The following is a 20672-nucleotide window of genomic DNA, read 5'->3' on the forward strand; positions in this document are numbered from 1 at the left end:
GATAAATGTTGAATAAACAAAAATGATGATTTCCTATTCCCTTGTGTCCAAGAATCACACCCTTACCATTCCTCTGGGAAAAGCCCACTAGACAAAGTCCAAAAACAACAGAGACCCCTGACAGACTGCTTGACTGACATTTTTCATGACGACCCAGACATAATCTATTTATCAACACGTGGCATGGCCTTAGAAGGAAATGTCATAGCTCAGAATAGTCTTCTGGGCCTAAGAGCAAGAAAAACCCTGTCAATTACAAAGTCTTAAATCTAGTTTGGATATCATGTGCCCAGGTTTATTTCTCCTCTTTATGACTTATTAGGACAAGAACAGCCCTCTAACAATTAAACAGACTTTATGTCATCTGAACTGTCTGTTATATTAACTGAAGGACAGTAGCTTTTCTATCTCTGACAGGCCTTTCCAATAACTTCCACCAATAATGTTAAATTTTGGATGGAGCCAAGCATTTTGTTGTATTGTTCAAGGTGGTTCCCCAAAGTACCTCACTTATTAAAAGCATGAACTCAATTGCTACTGGGATCAAATGACATGAATCTCCTTGGGAATGGTTCTTAAGGCCTGTCAATGGCAGGAAATGGTACCATATTGTCTGAATACCCTTGGGGTGCTTAGCCATAGGAAAAAGCACACTGGTGAAATGTCACAGGCTTTCTTAAACACTCTCCTGCCAGCTGTCAGAAGTGTGAAAACAAAACTCATTTCTTAATAAATGTTTTCATTTCCTCTAGACATGACAAAAGGTTTATAGGTGAAAAATAAGTGTTGAGGATTAGCGGATTCTGGTTGGTAAAGAAGAGAAGATGTGTGTGTGTGAGTGTGTGTGTGTGTGTGTGTGTGTGTGTGTGTGTGTGTGTGTGTGTACACACACACATATATATGTATGTATGTATGTAAGCAGGGCCCAGTGGTAAAAAAATAGTATTAATCATGTCAAGAACTTATATTGCTTTTAAAATGATTTATTTTATGTAGGATTGAAATAAGAGTGGCTTCACATTCCTAAATTTTTGTGGGAAAAAAAATTACTCCATCTTACCTGGCCTCGGCAGCAAGCAATTCATCATAGTGGGAAGACCTCTGGTCATCATCCTGTCTATAGCGGATCACTGTTGCCAGTCCTTTGCTGACAAGAGCCTCAGCAATGTTTCTGCAACATAGAAGACAAGCCAATGAGCACCAGATGTAGGTTTAAAAATTAGTCAAACAGAATGACAACAATGAGAACTTACAGATGACAGAATTTCCTCTTTGTCTCTAGTCCTGCCTTCCCCTTCCCCTCCCCCCGCAAAAAACCCATCAATGATCTTAAATGCTAAGAAACCAAGAATCAAGATCCTTGGTTGGTAGAGATAACATTCTTTCCCACATACATAAAAGCCTGCAGCAAATTGTCTATTAAAAGACCAAACGAGGCTGAATGCTTCTGGCTACAGAAAGACAAAATCTTTCCCTACTTTCTGAAAATAAAAACTAGGCTCTAAAATTTTAGACCTAACGATTTTTAAAAATCACTAATATCACTTAAATTTCTCAAAATGCCATCCTTGCACATCTTCTTCTTAGACTACTTCTAGTTGAATTTGGGAAATACGAAATTATCTGAAATAAAAATGGAATAAATGGAATCCTGCCATCACCATGTGTGGTATGCCCAATGCAAAAACATTCAAAATTATCCAATAAAATAGAAAATACTTTGTCATTTCTGTACTGATCATGCTTTAGGATTTGTGTTTTGTTTTTAATTAATGGAAGGGGGGATGGTTTGAAAATAATATTCATGAGGATGATTTTATTTTCCTCTGGGAAGGGTTAAAAATAAATGACTCGTGAGGGAATTCTATTCCCTGTGTAAAAGGTCCTATTTTTACTAGTATGTAGTAATTCTCTCCCACCCTGAAATCTCAGAAGACCCCCAAAGAGTGGCTCCTCAATGAAGGCCTTATTTAAACACATGAACAAGAACTGCATGGGACAGGAAAATACGAATCTATTCACTTACATAATTGTATAATAAGTGTTATTTATATGATCTAATACAAAGAAAAGTGAGCAGAGCCAAGAAAACAATATGTACTATGAGCACGCACACACACAAATCTAAAGTGAATGTTAATATTTAGTTAATTTTTTCCCTATTAACAAGTATTTGTATTCTCTCCATTTCAAGTTATACCTCAACATTAAAAACAAACAAATAAACCCTCACATAACAGATATACTTATTTAATTCTTGATTTGGCCATGTCCAAAATGGTGTCTCCTTTTGCACACTTAATTTATCATCTCTGTCAGGAAGTAGATAGCTTGCATTATCATCAGACCTCTGGAATCATAGTTGAGTGTTGTGCTCATCAGCACAATTGATTCTTTCAAAGTTATTTGTTTTTACATTGTTTCTATTATAGCATAAATTCTTGTCCAGGTTCTGCTCACTTCTTTGTGCATTACTTAGATAAAGACATAGTTGGTATGCACATCAAGATTACAGATGACACAAAGCTGTGAGACATAGCTAACATATTTGAATTTTCCATCTTTTGCTCTGCTTGGTCTCAATTCCATGGAAAAAAGATACTCCTATGCCAGGGACCCTGCTTTCTCATTCAGCAATCCTTCAAGTTCCAGCTTTCTTCTATATGTTGTCTTCCCCCCTTAGACTGCAAGTTTCTTGAGGGCTGTCCTTTACTTTTTTATTCGTATCCTCAATGTTTTAATTAGCACAGGCACTTAATAAATGTTTATTGAACTGAACTGAACGCTGAGGCTGAATTTAGTAAGACAAGATTCCATAGGAACAAATATAAAGTCTTTACAGGTGGGTTTAAAAAAGAAAATCAACTTTACAAATCCCAGATAGGAGGAAGGAATGTTTAAACAGCAGTCTGTCTGAAGAAGATCCAGAGGTTTTAGTGGACTGAAAATTAAACATAAGTCAGCGTTGTGATGTGGTAGGCAAAAAGGCTAATATTCTCACTGGCTCCAGAAAGGCAAAGCTCCCAAGAAGGATGTGATAGTCTGTAATCCGGAGAATTTGGAGTGTTTACTCTGGGTATCTCAACACTTGTCACAGTGCCTGGAACACGGCAGATATTTAATAAAAGCTAGATGACTAATGGACACAATTTGGGAACAACACCAAGTTGGGTAGTGTCTACAGGAGGGAAACTCAGATGGCGAGGATTCTTGAGTCCATGACATATGAGGATCAAGGGAAGGAAGTGGGTATAGACAGTGAAGAACAGAGGACCAAGGGGAGAGATGACAGACACCTTCAAGTATCTGGAGGGTTATTTCTGTGCATGGGGAATTAGATTTGTTCTGTTTGATGCCAAAAGGCAGAACTAGGAACAATGGATAGACATCATAAGGAAGAAAACCGAAGCTTGATTTAAAAAAAAAACCACCTGCATTAATTATGACTTACACAATAATAAATTAGTTATAAATTATGAGAAACAGTAGCAGTTGCTTTGAAGTAATAGAATTCCCCTCACCAGAAATCTTCAAGCAGAGATTGGATACTCATCTGTCACTTTATGTCACAAAAGAAACTACTTCTGGATATGGGTTGAACTAAATGTTTGCTGAGGTCCTCTCTCACTTTCAAATTTTGTGACTTTATAAGCTGAAAAAATCATAAAATGTAGAGCTGGAATGGAGCCTACAAATTATCTAATTGCAATCCCCTTGTTTTATACATGAAGGAGCTTGAGACTCAGAGAGAAGAAATGACCCTCCTAAGACACACAGTGTGTAGCAGAGCCTGGATTCAAACCACACTTCTTCTAACTATAAACCAAGTATTCTTTCCACTCTATGAGGAGGACTCCCAGGAAGATAAACTATAAATGAAAATAGGAAAAAGTTAGTGGAAAGCCAGCTATTTCTGAAGCATGGATCTAAATGGAAGCAAATGCAATTCAAGAGAAAGAAAAATACGGGTACATCCTATATGCACTTGAGTCTTACTCTGTCATCACCCCTCAAATAGGCAACATTTAAAATAATGAAATCTGATTCCAGATTGCCTCAATTTAGAATTCTTCTACAGGAGCCTGCCAAATTGCATCAGTCTCAAGATCAGTTCAAAAGGGGGCAGGGGAAAGGGAGTGCTTCCAAACATGGTAAAGAGTAAGGATTGGCTTAGTTACTTTATTGGGAACAACAAAAACAATGCATTTGAACTCCATTTTACAGTTTATAAAGCACTTTCCTTAAAACAAATCTATGAAATATGCAATACAAGCATTATTAGACAACATGGAAACAACTACATACAAAAAATATGCAAGATAAAGGAAACAATCAACAAAGAGACGACATACTAGGAGGAATTAGACTCAAGCACTATTTGCTTGAACAAACCTTTGAAGTAAAACTCTAGTTCTTGAGATCATAAATGGAGAGCTGGAAGGGACTTTGCCTCAGTGAACATCTAGCCCCTTAAACAAAGGGATTTAAAAAGATGAAAAAACTGACTAAGAAAGGTGAAATGAGTTGCGTAATTGTGAAAGGTATTAATGGTAAAGGTAAGTCAATCATTAAACTGGGGAGAGAAAAAGATGCAAAAGTTAGCCCCTGCCCTCAAGAAACTCACAATCTAATGGGAAAGATAGAACACAAATAAACATGTACAAATAAGCTGTATATAGGATAAATAGGAGGAAAAAGTAAGAGAGAAAACACTAGAATTGAGGGGATGGTTTGGTTAGAGGAATTGAAGGGACTAGGGATGTCTTTAAGACTCTACACTAAAATTTTTCAGGCCTATCACATTTTCCTCATACTTGCTCTATTTCTAACTATCATATCCTCATTCTAAGTTCTAATAGAGACAGAGGGGCAGCTAGGTGGCACAGTAGATAAAGGACTTGAGTTCAAGTCAGCCACAGGCACTTACTAGCTATGTGATTCTGGGCAAGTCACTTAACCTGGATGGAAGGAAGGAAGGAAGGAAGGAAGGAAGGAAGGAAGGAAGGAAGGAAGGAAGGAAGGAAGGAAGGAAGGAAGGTATAATAGTTGTCAATGTGTTAGGCATTTGGACAGAGGCAATTCTTTTTTTTTTAAATGTCACAAAACGACTTCTTTTGTTATACAGAATTTATTGTTTTACTTATAAAAAACTAATTTCAAGAATATTGAAAAATCCATTATACTACATTAAATAAGCAGGCTAAACACTGGTATTTCAGAAAAACCTTGAAAATGAGAATCTAATATAGGGTGACATAGAATGAATCTTAGCCAAAACTCTCTTTCAATGAGTTAAAGATTCAAAACTTGCTGCATCTCTTCTTCTTCCTTGTCCATCTTTTCAAACCCATATTTAAAAATAAAAATTAATTGAAGTTATCTTTGATCCTTGCACCTTATTGTCTTATTCGTTTCTCTCAGCTGTTAACAAAAGGTCAAGAGATTTCTTTTCCCAGCTGAAGATGGTGTGGAATCTGACATCAGTACGTCAATCAGTTGCCCAGTGACAAAGAAGTACATCACATTGGCTGCCGTGACATTATGCGGCTTTTAACAAATTCATAAATTATGCCTTGCTAAGTACATCAGTAATTCTCCCCTAATTACACATGCCAAGCATGAAACAAGAACTCACTACCAGTACATAAAGAGAATCAGCAGCCTCAGTTATTCAGTAGGAAATCACCCTTTCCCAGTACAGGCCAAAGGCAAGAAGTAAATTATTGCCAGGGTTGTAAAAGGTTCTTTCAATTCAGAGGTCCAATTAGGAGTGAAGAATTTCTAGAAATGCAAACACAGTCAGGAGGTAGTGGTACAAATACTACTTAATCTCAGTTCACACTTTTGTTATCTCTTAAGAGAGGCAAAAGGAATTATAAAAAGTAAGTGTGTGTGTTGGAGGTGAGGGAGACTTATACCTTGACATCTCTCTCCTTATGTTTGCTTAGGGCTATGTTGATTCCACATTGTTTCAATCTACAGAGCTTCAGAAACATAATTTCTACATTCTCTATGCCACTATTGAAATTCTGTGGCAAAATTTAAACTTCACATAAACAATACCAAGATTCTTGAACAACAGATAATAAGTGAAGGGATGCTTACTATGGGGGAACAAAAACAAAAGGCTAGAACTGAATCAGGGAACCCTAAGGAATGGAAATGAGCTATTGTGTGGTCTAAAGTTACTTGAGGCAGTTGTCTTTTATAACAAAGTAAAATATACTATGGAATATGTAACATGGAATCATTCCAAAGGAATGTCCTTTCCCAGGAAAACTGAATTCTATTAATTCCGGCAATGTCATTAGAAATACACCAGTAAAGAGGCAATCTTTTCAAAAACTGACAAAGCAAACCCAAAGTGTGTTCAGAAGAAATAGTCCCTAGTATTAATAAACTAGTCTTACAGCCACAGATAGTGAGTCTTCCAGCAGGGTGTGTCATTGTATCATGGTAAGGGTGCTATGGATTTGGAATCATAATCCTGGGTTTTGCTAATTACATAACCTTACTTTACTGGGACTCAGTTTCTTCTGTAAAATGAAGTTGGCCTAAACGCTCCCTAAGATCCCATCCAAACCAAAAATTCTATGATTCTAAACAAGCACTAGGAAATAGGACTGAAGAAGTAAGTAATTATAAGAATAGAGCCCACAACTAGACTTGTCTTGTGAAGTGAAAATCTGTTATCCAGAGATAATAGATATTCATGATTCTGGCTCACAGGGTAAGCATAGACATTTTTCGATCTGGCTGTCTGTGTCTAATGATTTCCACTAAAAAAAGAAACATCTGAATTTAAGCAATGCCAAGCCTCAAGTTTCTATGCATGTTACAAAAGGAGGCATATTTTCTAAAGAGAATAGGTATGTACACAAACCTAGGTAGACAAAAAAATGCCTCCACAGTAATTTGATTCAAGATTAAATAAAATGACAGGAAGAAAAACCAGCAATTCAGACTCAGTCTGCCTCAAGACGTATGTGACCTCCAGCAGAAATTATAAAATCACTGAGAATCTTTACAAGTTGCATGGAGGCCCATCAGCCAAGAGTCATAAATGAAATATAAAACTGATAACGAAAATTGCAATTAAGTCTGACATTTAAGACAATTAACACTAGGGCTGTGAACTGTAACCACTGCACCCTGTAGGACCCTGCATCTACCTGAAAAGCATAACTTACAACAGTGACTGATCTCCTCCTCTGCCGCAGGACGACAGAGATTCCAATGTCCATGCTAGAAATTTGCTCCTCTACTTCAGCCTTTAACTGCCTAGGAACCAATGACACTGCAAGTGGAATCCTCAGATATGGATATCTATATCTATACAGGAATCCAACAGGGGCGAGGGCCATCCTCTAAGAAGAGGAGGATACGGGAATGGAACAAGATAAAGACAACCGTACAAATGAGAGATGAGGACCTAGAAAGCTTAAGGCCGAGGAGAAACTTTCTTCCTCAGTTTAATATCCTCCTTGCTATATATTCACATAGAGCCTTACGACAAACACATTAGGTAGTTCATTAATGAAAAGGGACTAATTTGGGATCACAGGCTGGTCACCAGGCATGTTAAGGGAGCAAATAGCTTTATGTCTTTCAGGCTGGAGAAATGGCAGTCTCAAGTCTGCGATACAACTGGTCTCTTTATGGTTGGCATTAACAACAAAGCAATCTATCTGTGAAGGGCAAAATGAACAGGAGCCTTATTCCAGATGGAAGGGAGCTGGAGGCAGTACAGATATTCTTATGAATTTACTATCTTTCCACTTAGAACAGCACATGCTGAGCAGCAGATGGAGACACACTCTCTGTGACCTCCATGAGATGTATCTGATGACTTCTCTGAAAGGACCACAACTTAGCTACTAGCGTCCTCTCCCCAAATTTCTATTGTTTGGATCCCTAAGGATCTAGAAAATAAAGATTCTTGTCAGATAGATCAGGAGGAGCTGCCCACACAACCAAGGAACATCTGTAAACAAAGCCCCATTTTAGAAACATCAATAACTGTAAATATCTGAGATAGCACTACATTCTTACCCAGCAATCACACCCCTCTCATACCCTTGTTTCCCCTTAACCTCCCCCTTAATGCCTGCTGCTCTACGATGTGTCAAATTAAATTTTGATGCTTAATAACTTAACTCTTTCTTCCATTTAATAAGTAACACAGCCAGTACACAGGCACCCGAGGAGCTGGAGAGCCTCTCAAAATGTCACCAGCATGCAAACTTCAGCTCTGGAATACAGCGAAAGGAAAGTTCAGATGTCTTTACGCTCTTGACTACCCTGCAGGCAGCATGGGTGAAATGAGGGCAGATTCAGTGATCATCAAGAGTTCAGCTTGTACTCTTTTCTACAGAATCTAAGAAATGAACTCTCTCCACTTATCCCAAAGGGAAAACTACATGCAATTGACTTTTTCGAAAACCTCGACAAGATGGCTAATATCATATGCCACCCTCACTGCTCCAAACCCAAAAAAGACACAACAAACCTTTGGAAAATAGACATACCCATAGTTCTTTATCCATTATAGAAACTTTTCTAAATTGGAACCTCTGTTTTTTTCTGGTTTCTTTAGTTTTATTCTTTTAAGTAAGTATGGTCATAGAATCACAATATCTCAGGGTAAGAAATGACCTTAGAAATCACCCAGTCCAATCTCTTACCAAAAGCATAATATTCTGCTAGTATCTTTGACATGTACTCATACATCCTCCAGTTGAACATCATCAGTGTTTTTTGAAATATAAAGAGTAATCAGTTCTTTCAGATATTTAGCTGAAATCTTCTTCCCCATAATTTCTATCTACTGCTTCAAGTTATACTGGGGGGGGGGAAGGGGGAGGAGTGGCACGCAGCAGCGAGGAGGGCTGAACGGAATAAATCTCTCCTCTACATGACAACTATCTATCAAATATTTGAAGACAGACATACTTACATATTCCTATCTCAATACTCAGTCTTTTCTAAGTCCAGTAGCCCCAATCCTTTCAAACACTTCTAAGCACCACTTGACATAAAATATATCCACAATCTTTCCACTGACAACAATGCTTTCTAGTGTTACAAAGGGTGACTGACACTCAAGAAATCTTAGGTTTGATTCCTACCTCTGCTTAAATACTCCCCATGTGAACCTTAGGAAAGGTGGTTGTGGTTGTTGTTGTTGTTTTTTCTCTCAGTGTTTTTACCTTCTTTCCCAACTGAGAAATATAAATATAGCATACCAACAAGAGAAGACAGTGGGCTCTCAGGATTTTAAAGATGCTTAGGTGACAGGCTTGTACAAGACACATTCCGTTCTTATTGCCATCACTAGAAACCACTAGGCTGAAGAAGCTGTAAGAAATACTGTCAAAACTAAAGTGCAAAATACAATTGGCAGGCAAAAATAACAACGCAGTTACTAACTCCTGAAACAATGTCCTCTACAAAAGTTTAATCTAGGACCTAAAAAATCCCCCATGTACTCAGTAAGAAGGGGGTAGGACCCTACCTTTAGAATCCTTCCAAAGTTCAATTCTGCCCAATTCAATAACCATAAGATGAGGGGGGAAAAAAAAAGAGGCAGTAAGTCCTTTTGAGTATAATGTATCACTATGAACCTAGAAGCAAAGAAGGCAGCATCAGAAGCCAGGATCATAGACTTAGAGTTGGAAGAAATCTTAGAGGAGATGTGCTCCAATGCTCTTATTTACAGATAAAGAAGCAGAGGCCCAAGGAGGTTAAGCAACTTGCCCAAAGTCAGACAACTAGTAAGTGGCAAAGTCAGGATTCCAAAACAGGTCCTTTGCCACAAATCCAGCACACTTTTCACTGCACCACCCTTTCTCCTCCAGTCGATATCATCAGAGCATGGGCAGCACAGAAATGGGACTCTGAGCTCTGGAAACTAGAAATGCTGGGGATTGTGAAGTCACCTGAATTTTCAATTTACAATTTTCATTAGAGAAGTATACCTGAGAATTGCTTGGAGGCAGGGCTTGACAGGATTGAGAATGAGAGTGCTTTCTACCTGAGAATGAACATGGCAAATGTCTTACTGCATATACCAGGGAAGCTAAAGGATTCATTCTGATGTATATTTTGATTCCACTAGAGCAAAGGTTCTTAATGCTTTTTTAATGTTATGGACCCCTTTGGTAATCTGGTAAAACTTATTAACAATCTTTCTCAGAACAAAGTTTTTAAATACATGGAAGGAAATGCATAGGATTATTAAATAAATGAATTATCAAAGTATTTTTTACAAGTTCATGGACCTCCAATTGAGAACCCTTATTCTACTGCCTTGCATGTGCCCAATAGAACTAAAACAGACCTTGATAAATGGGTGAGCACTAAGGACAAAACAGTGCAGCCAAGGAAGTACAAAGAAGTTGTGCGATGAAAAAATTAACACTCCACTTTATGAATCTGCCTAATAAAGATGTTCCAATAGAGGAGGAGCAAATGATTTAGAAAAAGGACGGATGAGAAGCACTGCTCCACATAGTTCTCTCTGCTTACTAAACAGACAATTTTATTCTGCCCCCAGGATTTCTGCAGTACTGTAATCTCATTGCTCCCTCTATTTGATGGCTTCATTTATCCAGTAATACCACAGTTACGGCTTTTATAAGACAAGTAAAATTGCTGTATTATCCTCCATTGTGTCAGCTTCTCTCTCAGCAACGTCATGCTGCCAAAAAGTCAGTAAGGGCTCTGGAGAGAAGAAATATAAGATAGGATGAGCCATGGATGGAGTACGGAGTGTTCCTTCACTCTTTCCTTAGGATGAGAAGCACGCACATCTTCTTTGTAGAAAATGTTCCAAAGTCAGGGGGAAAACATGTAACCATAGACTTTTCTACTTAGCAAAGATTAGTGAAGAGAATCCACCCTGAACCATTCTCATGGCAGACAGGGTTATAGTTCAATTAGCCTAATTGGAGGACAGGCACATCTGCCATGATTACTCCCATTCTGGAATGAAGTTGTTTCTAACCCAAAGAACCAACCTCTTTCCTAAAGATTATTTGAGCTCATGACAATTCCCTCAAAGAGGCTTATCTAGAGTCTCTAAATTCTGTTTTCTATAAATCCTACATACACGTATCTGTGAACTCACTCTCCTTTGTTCCCCCCCCCCGATATGTCCAGATTCAGCAACTTCTCTTCCTCTGAAGTTCAATCTACCTAAATTTACCAACTGATACATGTTAGTGGTATATATTCCCACAGCATTCTCCCTCATTTCTAAATGAGTTCCAATGAAAATAATAATTTTGTATTTTTACTAATTTTATTTTTAAGCATTTTTTCCTCTCCTTCCAACTTCCCCATCCTAACTCCTTGCCTTCATATTAGGGGACTTCAACATATATATTAATGGTTCCCCAAATATTCTAACTTCACAGTTCTCCAAGATCTATTCTTCCATTCCACTTCAGCCTCACACAAGGATGGTCACACCCTAGATATTGTCATCACACAGAAACATTCCCTGTCCATGTTCAAGAGTACTGAAATTCTTTTATGTGAACATAATCTCTTATCATTCCAAATTTCAATATTGCCTTAGTGAAAATAATAAATTCTGTTACAGTGTTCACATTATTCAAATTTGTATTGCCTATCTCCATTGGCCAGAAACTAATTACTACCTTTTACATAACTGTAACTTCAAATTTTATGAATCTGAATACATGTGACCTCTACATAAGACTTATTATTTGTACTAACTGGGACCTAGCTAACTGGGACCAAACCTATCCTTTGCCTTTAGCAAATCCTTTACTTTCTCCTCCTCTACGTAGTGTTTCAGGCCATAACCCCTGCTCTCACTACATGTTTCTGCCCTTCCGTCCTCCCATGCTCAACCAGTTTAACAAGAGTATACTTCACACTTGAACTCCTTGTTCCTTTGTCTTATTATCAATTGTCCTGCCAAACCCAAAGCTATAATAAGAATCTGAGGCCTCAAACTCTAATTTCTTCCTTTCATGCCCTCTTTCCATTATACCGTGCTGCCTCTAAATGTTAATACTGAGTTTTTCTTCTACACTAAAGGGCAAATGGTAGAGTGAAAGAGGGAAGAAGCAAAGATCACAATAAAAGAAGATTGTCACATTAAGATAAGACTCCATGGACTCCATTTTCTTTAGGAAGCAAAACTTGCCTAAAGCATGCATTACATATGAATCACATAGTTAAATGAACTACTTGGAGGAATGTCACAGATTTCACTGATTTGGTACCTTTTTATAGATCAGGTTAACAAAATATAAACAGCAATCTTATGAAGATTATAATAAGTGCCTTACAGTAGGAAAACTAAGAATATATACATATACAAACTCCACATAAGTGAGGTGGTATTAAGCCTTCAATCTTAACAAGAATTCCTATAATATAGTACCATCAACTGCTTATCTTCATTCAATTATGATGATAAAAAAAAACAATTCCCAACATTGTCAGATGAAATATAAATCAACAACATTCTAAGTTGCAAAAATGATGCCAGATTTAACGAACCCTGTGATTTTCTGAATATTTGCATTTTAATTTTTATAACTATATTAAGAGAATGTTGTATGGGGAATGGTAAAGAACAATTATTTTTGTGTCCCAAGTACACAAGATCCAAGGAGGCACAGGATTAACAAACGAAATAGGCAACACTTCTTTTACAGCCTTCTACCCCATCCATCTCCTTCCTTGAGATCACTGGACTCCAAGAAGTCATGAGTTCCACTGAGCTGTGGAACTCTGACCTTGGAACAGAATTGTCCTGACTTCTGAGTTAGTAAATGCAAATTCACAGCCTGATTCAGGGGAAAATGCTGGATTTAGAATCAGAGCATTTGAGTTCAAATCCTCCCTCTTTGTGACCTTGAGAAAGTCTCTGGGTTTCATTTCCTCAAATAAAAGGAGGTTGCACCAGATGACTACTGAGTTCCCTTTCAGCCAGTCTGAGACCCAGACAATGCCATGCTGCCATCCCAGTCACTATCTATTGTTTCACACAACCCATCTATACCATCTGAGTGTTTCAGTTCTTACTCTAAGGATCCTAAGTAAATCAATACGACCATTGTTTCAGGACAAGACAATCATTGACTCTCCTATGGCTCAACTTCACCATTCTTGTGCCTTTCCAGACCAAAACAACCTTTCAGGTTACCACTCCCCTATATGTTGTGTCTAACCTCAATACACTACAAGCTTATTAAGAGCAGGAACTGTTTCATTTTTGGATGTATATTCCTAGTCCTGAGGACGTAGTAAGTGCTTAACAAAGACTTTTCATTCATTGTACTTTTTATCTGGTAGTAATGTGTCAAAAATCAAACTCAGCTAAATTGTTGTTATGTATGCAGTTATGAAACCTTAAAAAATTGAGCTAACTTAATTTGTGTAGTGTGATGCTTTCCATGTAACAGCTAGTTACTAATTCATTGTTGTGGTTCAGTCCTTCGGTCATGACACATTCTTTGTAAAAGAATTTTCTTGGCAAAGATACTGGAGTGGTTTGCTATTTACTTATCCACTGGACTAAGGCAGATGGAGGCTAAATGACTTGCACAGGGTCACACAGCTAGCAAGTGTCTGAGGCCAGATTTAAATTCAGGTCTTCCTGACTCCAGGCACAGGGCTCTTATTAAGTGAGCCATCTAGCACCCAGACATAATTGTGGAAGATAAATAATCTTTAATCCCCTGCTAATTTCTTATGGTTCAACTACAAATATATAGATCATTTAACAACACAGACCTCCCCAAAGTCTGATTCTAATGTCTCATCACATCTCAGAGATGTCTCTGTGTTCTTAAAAGCTATGTGAGCAGAATGCAAGTCCCAGAGAGTTCTACCAGGGTGGAAAGGTACAGTCCCAGAAGCACATATGATCTACTTTCCAAGAATGAGTCCAGCTAAGTATGGGGAGGTTCATCACTAGCAGGCTGGATAGGCTTCAGCCTTCAGAGAATGGAGCTGCTTGAACTTTGCTGCGTGGTGCACTTTTTAGAAAAAGTAATTTCCATTCACTCCAGAGTACAGAGGAAGTACTCTGTGTAACACTGTATTACAAAATGAAAATCGATGCACTGAAGGAAAAAAAAGTAATTGAAGTATTCCCTGTAGGTAGAAAATGGATGGAAGAAGGAAAAGGGAAGAGAGAAGTACAATGCAGATGAGATCCTGGAAAGAGTTACCACAGCTAAACTCTGGGGCTTAACATTAGCTAATCATGCTTTTGGCAAGTTCTTTGTTTTTGCAACTGTGGTTTTTCAACTACAACAAAGTGAGGCCCTAACCAGGTTCCGTGAGATATGAGTGAGAATGTGCTCCAGAGGAAAAGAGATTGTTATTTCCAAAACAAGGAATTTATTTTTAAAGACACTCTTGGCATTTCAGAACAAAAGTTACAGCTCTACCTTTCTGATCCCACATCCTGTGACTGTCCTGCTTCTCAATAGACTATACAATTAGACAGGTTCACCTATAAGCCTTTATCTTCAGAAAGCTTCAACAGGGAAATTTTTTGAAAAGAAAGAAAACTTCAAATCTGCAGGGTGCAGAATAGTGTTGATCTTTTAAAGCCATGCTCAAACACCACTAGATTTAACAAATATTTATAGACTTACAATTATGAGAACCTAGGAACCTAGAGGAGGCTGCATCAGACTAAACTGTGCCAATGGAAGCTTGTACTCTGTCTTCCAACTTTTAGTCTGCTGGGTCAATCATCTCTGCTACAAACCTCGACTGTGCAGTCTCACCTACTACAGGCCTAGTCCTTCCAGTAGTCTCTCTCAGTGGTCTATACAGCAAGCCATAAAGTTATTGTCTTGCAAGAGTTATGCCAGTACAAATGTTAGAAAATGTTAGAAGGGCTATAGGAAAACAGGTACATTAGTACACTGCTGGTAAACTCTGAGCTAGCCCAGTCATTCTAGAAAGCAATTTGGAACTATGCTCCCAAAACTATTAAAGTGTTGATACTTTTTGACTCAGCAATACCACTACCAAGCCTATTATCTCAAAGAGATCAAAGAAAAAGGAAAAAAGTCTAGAAGAACAAATATATTTATAGCAACTCTTTTTGTGGTGGCAAAGAACTAACTGGAAACTGTGGGGGTAACCATCAACTGGGAATGGCTGAACAAGTTTTGGTATAAGAATGCAATGAAATAATATTGTGCTGTAAGAAACAATGAAAAGGATGGTTTTGGAAAAACCTGGGAGAACTTACCTGAACTGAAGCAGAGTGAAAGCGTATAGAACCAGAACAATTTATACAGTAATGACACTACTATAAAAAAAAAACTCTTAAAGATTTCAAAATTCTGACCAACACAATGAATAAACCATAACTTCAGAGGACTCATAATGAAACAAACTACCCAGTTATGACTGAGAGGTAAGGGACTCAGAGTGCAGATTCAGATGACCAGTTTAGGAACATGTTTTGCTTGACTCCACATGTTTGTGACAATTTTATTTTTCTTTCTTTCCTCAGGCGGGAGACAGAAGGAATAGAAGGGAGAAAAGGCAGATCTTCATGGAAATAAAATAAAACTTAATTTCAAAAAGTGTTTAAAGTCTTAAATCAGCTGAGTTACAAACTTGTTTACTTACTGGCACTCTGACTGATTAGGAAGTGATCAGAGAATCTTAGCTAATAGAGCTATTTTTTTTCTTGTATCTTATATCTTGTAACAACTGCAATTTTTCCTATTTTCTTGTATAGACAGGTATTCTGTTAGTCTTTTGTCTTAGACCAAAATAATATGCTATATGCTAGGCAATGTGCAAATACTAAAGTGAGACAGTTCCCACCCTCAAGGAGCTTACATTCTATTAAAGCAACATTGGGTTCTAAAGTCTGTACTGAACTCCTTTACATAACAACTATCTTGATAATTAAGCTGAATAATTAAGCTGGGCTATACAGAGCTCCGTTCAGATAAATTCATATTCATATAGGCAATTAACATTTATTATACACCTAATATATGTTGGGCACTCTACTAAATGCTGAGGATAGCAAAAAATAGTCCCTGTTCTCAAAGAGTTCAGTCTAATGGAGGAAACAATAAGCAAACAACTATGTATTAACAAAATATATATAGGATAATGGGGGCAGCTAGATGGCACAATGGATAGAGTGCTGTGCCTGAAGTTATGAAGACTCATCTTCCTAAGTTCAAAATCTGGCCTCAGACACTTACTAGCTGTATGACCCTAGGCAAGACACTTAAGTCTGTTTGCCTCAGTTTCCACATATGTAAAATGAACTGGAGAAGAAAATGGGAAATCACTTCAGTATCTTAGCCAAGAAAACTTCAAATGGGATCAGGAAGAGTTGGGCACTACTGAAATGACTGCACAACAACAAGAATAGAGGATAAATTTGGGGTATTCTCAGAGAGAAGGCACTAGAATGATATTCATGATCATGTCCCACACCAAAATCAATTCTACAAACCAACATTAGGCACACTGACAAAGAAACATCCACCCCCCCCCCAAAAGGAACTAGTACAGTTAGGAAGATGTTAACTTCAGTTTTTTTTTTTTACCATTTTAAGTTTATGCCTTTAGAAGGACATTTTAGTAAACAGCTGAAGATGTCAACTAAAGACTGGGGGAGGGTATGAGAATATAAATAGACATTTTGGAGTAGTCGATGCAATGAGAATGTGAATTCTTTAGGGGTAAGTGTGTAGAGGGTCAGAATGATGTGCTTTTGCAGTGCTACTTTTCATCATATTAACTGAAGTACCTTCCCATTTTGGCCTTATTAAATTATCTATTTATATATTGTAGTCTATAGTGGTGTCCAAGTACCACCTTAGATAAAAATTGTATCTTATTTTTATTAGTTCCTTTTTGCTTTTCTATCACATTTGTTTTTTTTAAGATTACATATCATATATACATTTATGTAAAACATAAAAATGTATCTGTATGTGTGTGTATAAATATACATATTCCACCGTCCTCCTGACCCACTTATGTCTTTTAAAAGTGATTTTAAAAGGGAGGGCAGGGGAGAAAATTGATTACCACCAGTAAATCAACCATGTCTGATAATATATGTGCTATTCCATGTTCTCTGCCCCACAACTTTCACCAAAGACTCTTAAAATAAAGGCTTGACGGGTCAGATCACACCATAAGTTGAATGATTCCAGGATCAAGAACTTTTAAGTTGAAAATGAAGTCCAAGCAACAGAAAAAGTTCAGGTGTCTTCACTGATACTCTACTTTAGTATCCAGTTGTTCTTCCCAGTGGAATTCCTGCCTGATTGCTGCTGTGGGTGTAGCTTAATTTCCCTCATGGTGAACATTTCTGATCAGACACAGAACTCTCCACCATCTGTTATACAGAATTAGCATAATGATAGATTATCTAATCCCTTACATTTAACTGATACAAACAGCACTCTCATAACACCAGTTCAGTAATAGCCTCTTTCACATGGCATGCACCCCCTACAAAGCAATTTGAGTCCTCCCACCCTCTTGTTGATGCATCTGGTTGCTGTTTACCCCCGGTCTCGCCAAACAGTCCAGGTGCTTTCATTGATGAGGAGTGTTTCCAATTCACATTATTTGGCATCAGGGATACAGCTGCTATTCCAGACATACATCCACAAGGAGCCATGTCAGAGAAGAAACAAAAATCAACTATAGCAGGCTGAGCTCACTGTGGAGAGAGATGATTGGCTAAGCCAGGTTAGACACTGGCTTATAAAAGATGAGAATTCTGTCCTGTTGATGAGCATGACGCAATGAAGTAACATACAAATCAATGAAGAAGTCTTACGAGGGAGCATAAGAGATGAAGACAAAGAAAAGTAAGATACTTGACTATTCTGGTGAATTCCTAACCCTTCTTCAAATTCCAACTTAAATGCCACCTCTTCCATGAAGCCTCCTTACCTGATGCACCTGTTGTTAATGACCTGAAATTTCACAAAGCATTTTGTTTTATATCTCTGTAATGTACTTATCATTTACTATTATACACAATAGTTATCTATGTTAAATTTTCCTCATTAGACGGTAAGCTACATGAAGACACTAGAGCCTAACTGCTCTGCTAGCAAGGATAGTTGATTAAATATTCAAAAGTTTTATAGATAAAATGTCACCAAATCTTGTAAAGTTTGGGGGTGAAGAGGCGGAAGTACAAGAAGGAGAGAGAAATTAGGCTGTCAGGTGGATATTATATGCCAAGGAGATTAAACAATTGCCAACAGCAACAAATAGTTGGCCTAATTTAGATTAAGTTCAGGAAGTTGAAGATCAAAATCACCATATTCCATTAAAAATCAATTAAACCAGCCAAATCCCAAGGTCTGAGTGACTGTCATGGAGAAGAATGTGCCCATTTAACCCAGTTTCTCCATGACAAAAAGCTTCCTTAGAAAGCTTCCATGTATTAAGAAGGCACCATTAAATTGTCTTCTCAGTTTTACAGTTGTAAAAAACTATAGCTCAAGTTACAGTACTTAATAAACTTTCAAAATAAACATGTCTTGGAGCTGAAATATCTGGGAATAAGAAATCCAATTTTCCAGCTTCAAGTCCAAAGATCTGTCTATTTGACAAGGAAGCTGACTCCAGTCTCCTTCCACTGTAACCAAACAAAAGGAGTCTGACATCTCCCTGAGTGGACAAAGACCTTGTTATATAGCTTCTTTAGCAGCTGTGTCCTAAATCTGAGAACACCTATCCCATCCACAGAACTCTCAATCATATACCCTTTACAGAAGTAAGATTCATGCCACTGCTGTCTGAAGCTTAGTGTTATCCAATATGCATGAACTCGAAGTTTTCATCATTTCTACTGGTCAGAGGCTAGTGAATGTTAAATTCCAGAATCCCAAGATTAATGCAACAGTCATTAAAAACTCAGCATTAAATCACTTCTACAGTGAATGCCATGAGTAATGCCTGTAATACATTACAGAGATGATTAGAGAGAAACAAGTTCTAATTTAGAAATAGATTATCTTGGTGTTTTCTTCCCTGCAATTGCTCTGACGGCTTTCACAGCAATTCTGTTACAAGGAGGGAAAGATGTTTTGAACAGAACAAGTTCAACCTGAAATAACACCTTCAATTTCATGATGACCAAACCCCTGCAGGTTTTGGAAACGAAAAGTATGCTTTACAATTAGAGTGGTCAAAAACTTTGACACATTTTTAACTCGCTATTTAACCTTGAGGAGTCTAGAATGCCTTTCAGTGAATGAAATCACTAAGCCTCAGGCATCACTACACTAGCAGGGTCTAAATGTACACTATGGTCATTTATGGCAAGACTTCACATATAGAAATTTCCTAATTTGAGAAATAAAAGATGAGTTTGAGAGATGTCAGCATTTACCTTTAATTAGGCATCACAATATTATCACTAATAAACTTCTAAATTTACAGTATTCACTGCCTCATAGAAATGGCTAGTCTACATGCAGGGATGGATGAGCCCATATTTTGCAATCACAAACCAAGCCACACACAGCACATAGGTAACAAGTAGCAGAGGGAGGAAGCAAGTTAGATTTAGCAAACACATATAAAAGACTTACTAAATATAAGGTACTTTGCTAGGTTCTGAAATTAAAGTAAGTAAATATTTGTTGAACTGAATCGAATTGGACAACTGATCTGGTCCAGGACACACACTGACAAAAACCCAGATAACTATACAGTTTTGCCCAACATCTCCACAGCTGCTGGCAAAGTTGTTCATGCATACAAACTGTTCTGCTCATACAGGTTTCAAATAGCTCCTGTTCATCTTTACAAGCCATACTCAGGGGCAAGCAGCCGTTCAGGGAGGAATAAGAACCCATGGGGAATGATACAGGGATAGGGAGAGAAAGGGACTGAATATCAACTCAGCTGTTTCCAGAAAGTCAAATTACATTATGCCAGGATAAGCTCCTTAAAATACTATTATATATATCCACAGATTGGCTAATCAAACTTACTCATTTTCCAGTTAACTGCCAAGGACACAGGGAATGGAAAGCATTACAGAAAAACAGTTGGCTGGACTAGAAAGCAACAGACAACTCCATTCTATTATTTCACTTTCTCTACCCTAAGCCCCACCCTGTCACCAAAGTTCCATTGTTAAAACAAGCTCATATGAATTAACTCATTCTCTAAGAAGAGAAATATTAAAAGAACATATTCTATAGCTCCCCATATCCCATATTGCCCTGCTATACTGTTTCCTGAACAGGGGTACTAAGACAAGACCATTTACAGCAGAATGTCGTTCAGCATTGCATCTAAAGATAAATAAAACAATCTCCCAAATCACCCAATCTCTAAGTGAAATTAAGAAATGGGCTAAGAAGTATCACATAAGGGCAGTGGTTCTGCCAAATAAGTTTGGACTTGGAAGAATGACAGTTTTAAAGACAACTAGAGGTAAAGGGTAGGGTTCTTTCATGCATTTCTCTACCTACCATAAAATCCGTAAGCTGAACATGAAGTCCAGATTGATCTGGGACTCTCCAAGGCAATTCTGGCCTTAGCAAATTGCATAGCTTCAACATTAGAAATCTACAACAAAAGAATGCTTGGGACCAGAATGCCTGATGCTGCCTCAAATCCTCGCTAGTCACAGAAAATGGCCTAGC

At 37.7% G+C, this 20672-nt stretch overlaps 1 protein-coding gene across 1 annotated transcript in view; it reads right to left on the reverse strand.

Annotated features, from left to right (window-relative positions):
- Window positions 1–20672, reverse strand: part of SND1 (staphylococcal nuclease and tudor domain containing 1) — a 479638-nt gene that overhangs the window by 242871 nt on the left and 216095 nt on the right. Inside the window, exon 13 of the mRNA XM_021002412.2 lies at window positions 1061–1171. Within this exon, the coding sequence (XP_020858071.1) occupies window positions 1061–1171 (111 nt within the window). The remainder of the gene's footprint in view (window positions 1–1060; window positions 1172–20672) is intronic.

The sequence above is a fragment of the Phascolarctos cinereus genome, unplaced genomic scaffold (assembly GCF_003287225.1).
Source record: "Phascolarctos cinereus isolate Bilbo 61053 unplaced genomic scaffold, phaCin_HiC Scaffold_1;HRSCAF=81, whole genome shotgun sequence".
Lineage (NCBI taxonomy): Eukaryota > Metazoa > Chordata > Mammalia > Diprotodontia > Phascolarctidae > Phascolarctos > Phascolarctos cinereus.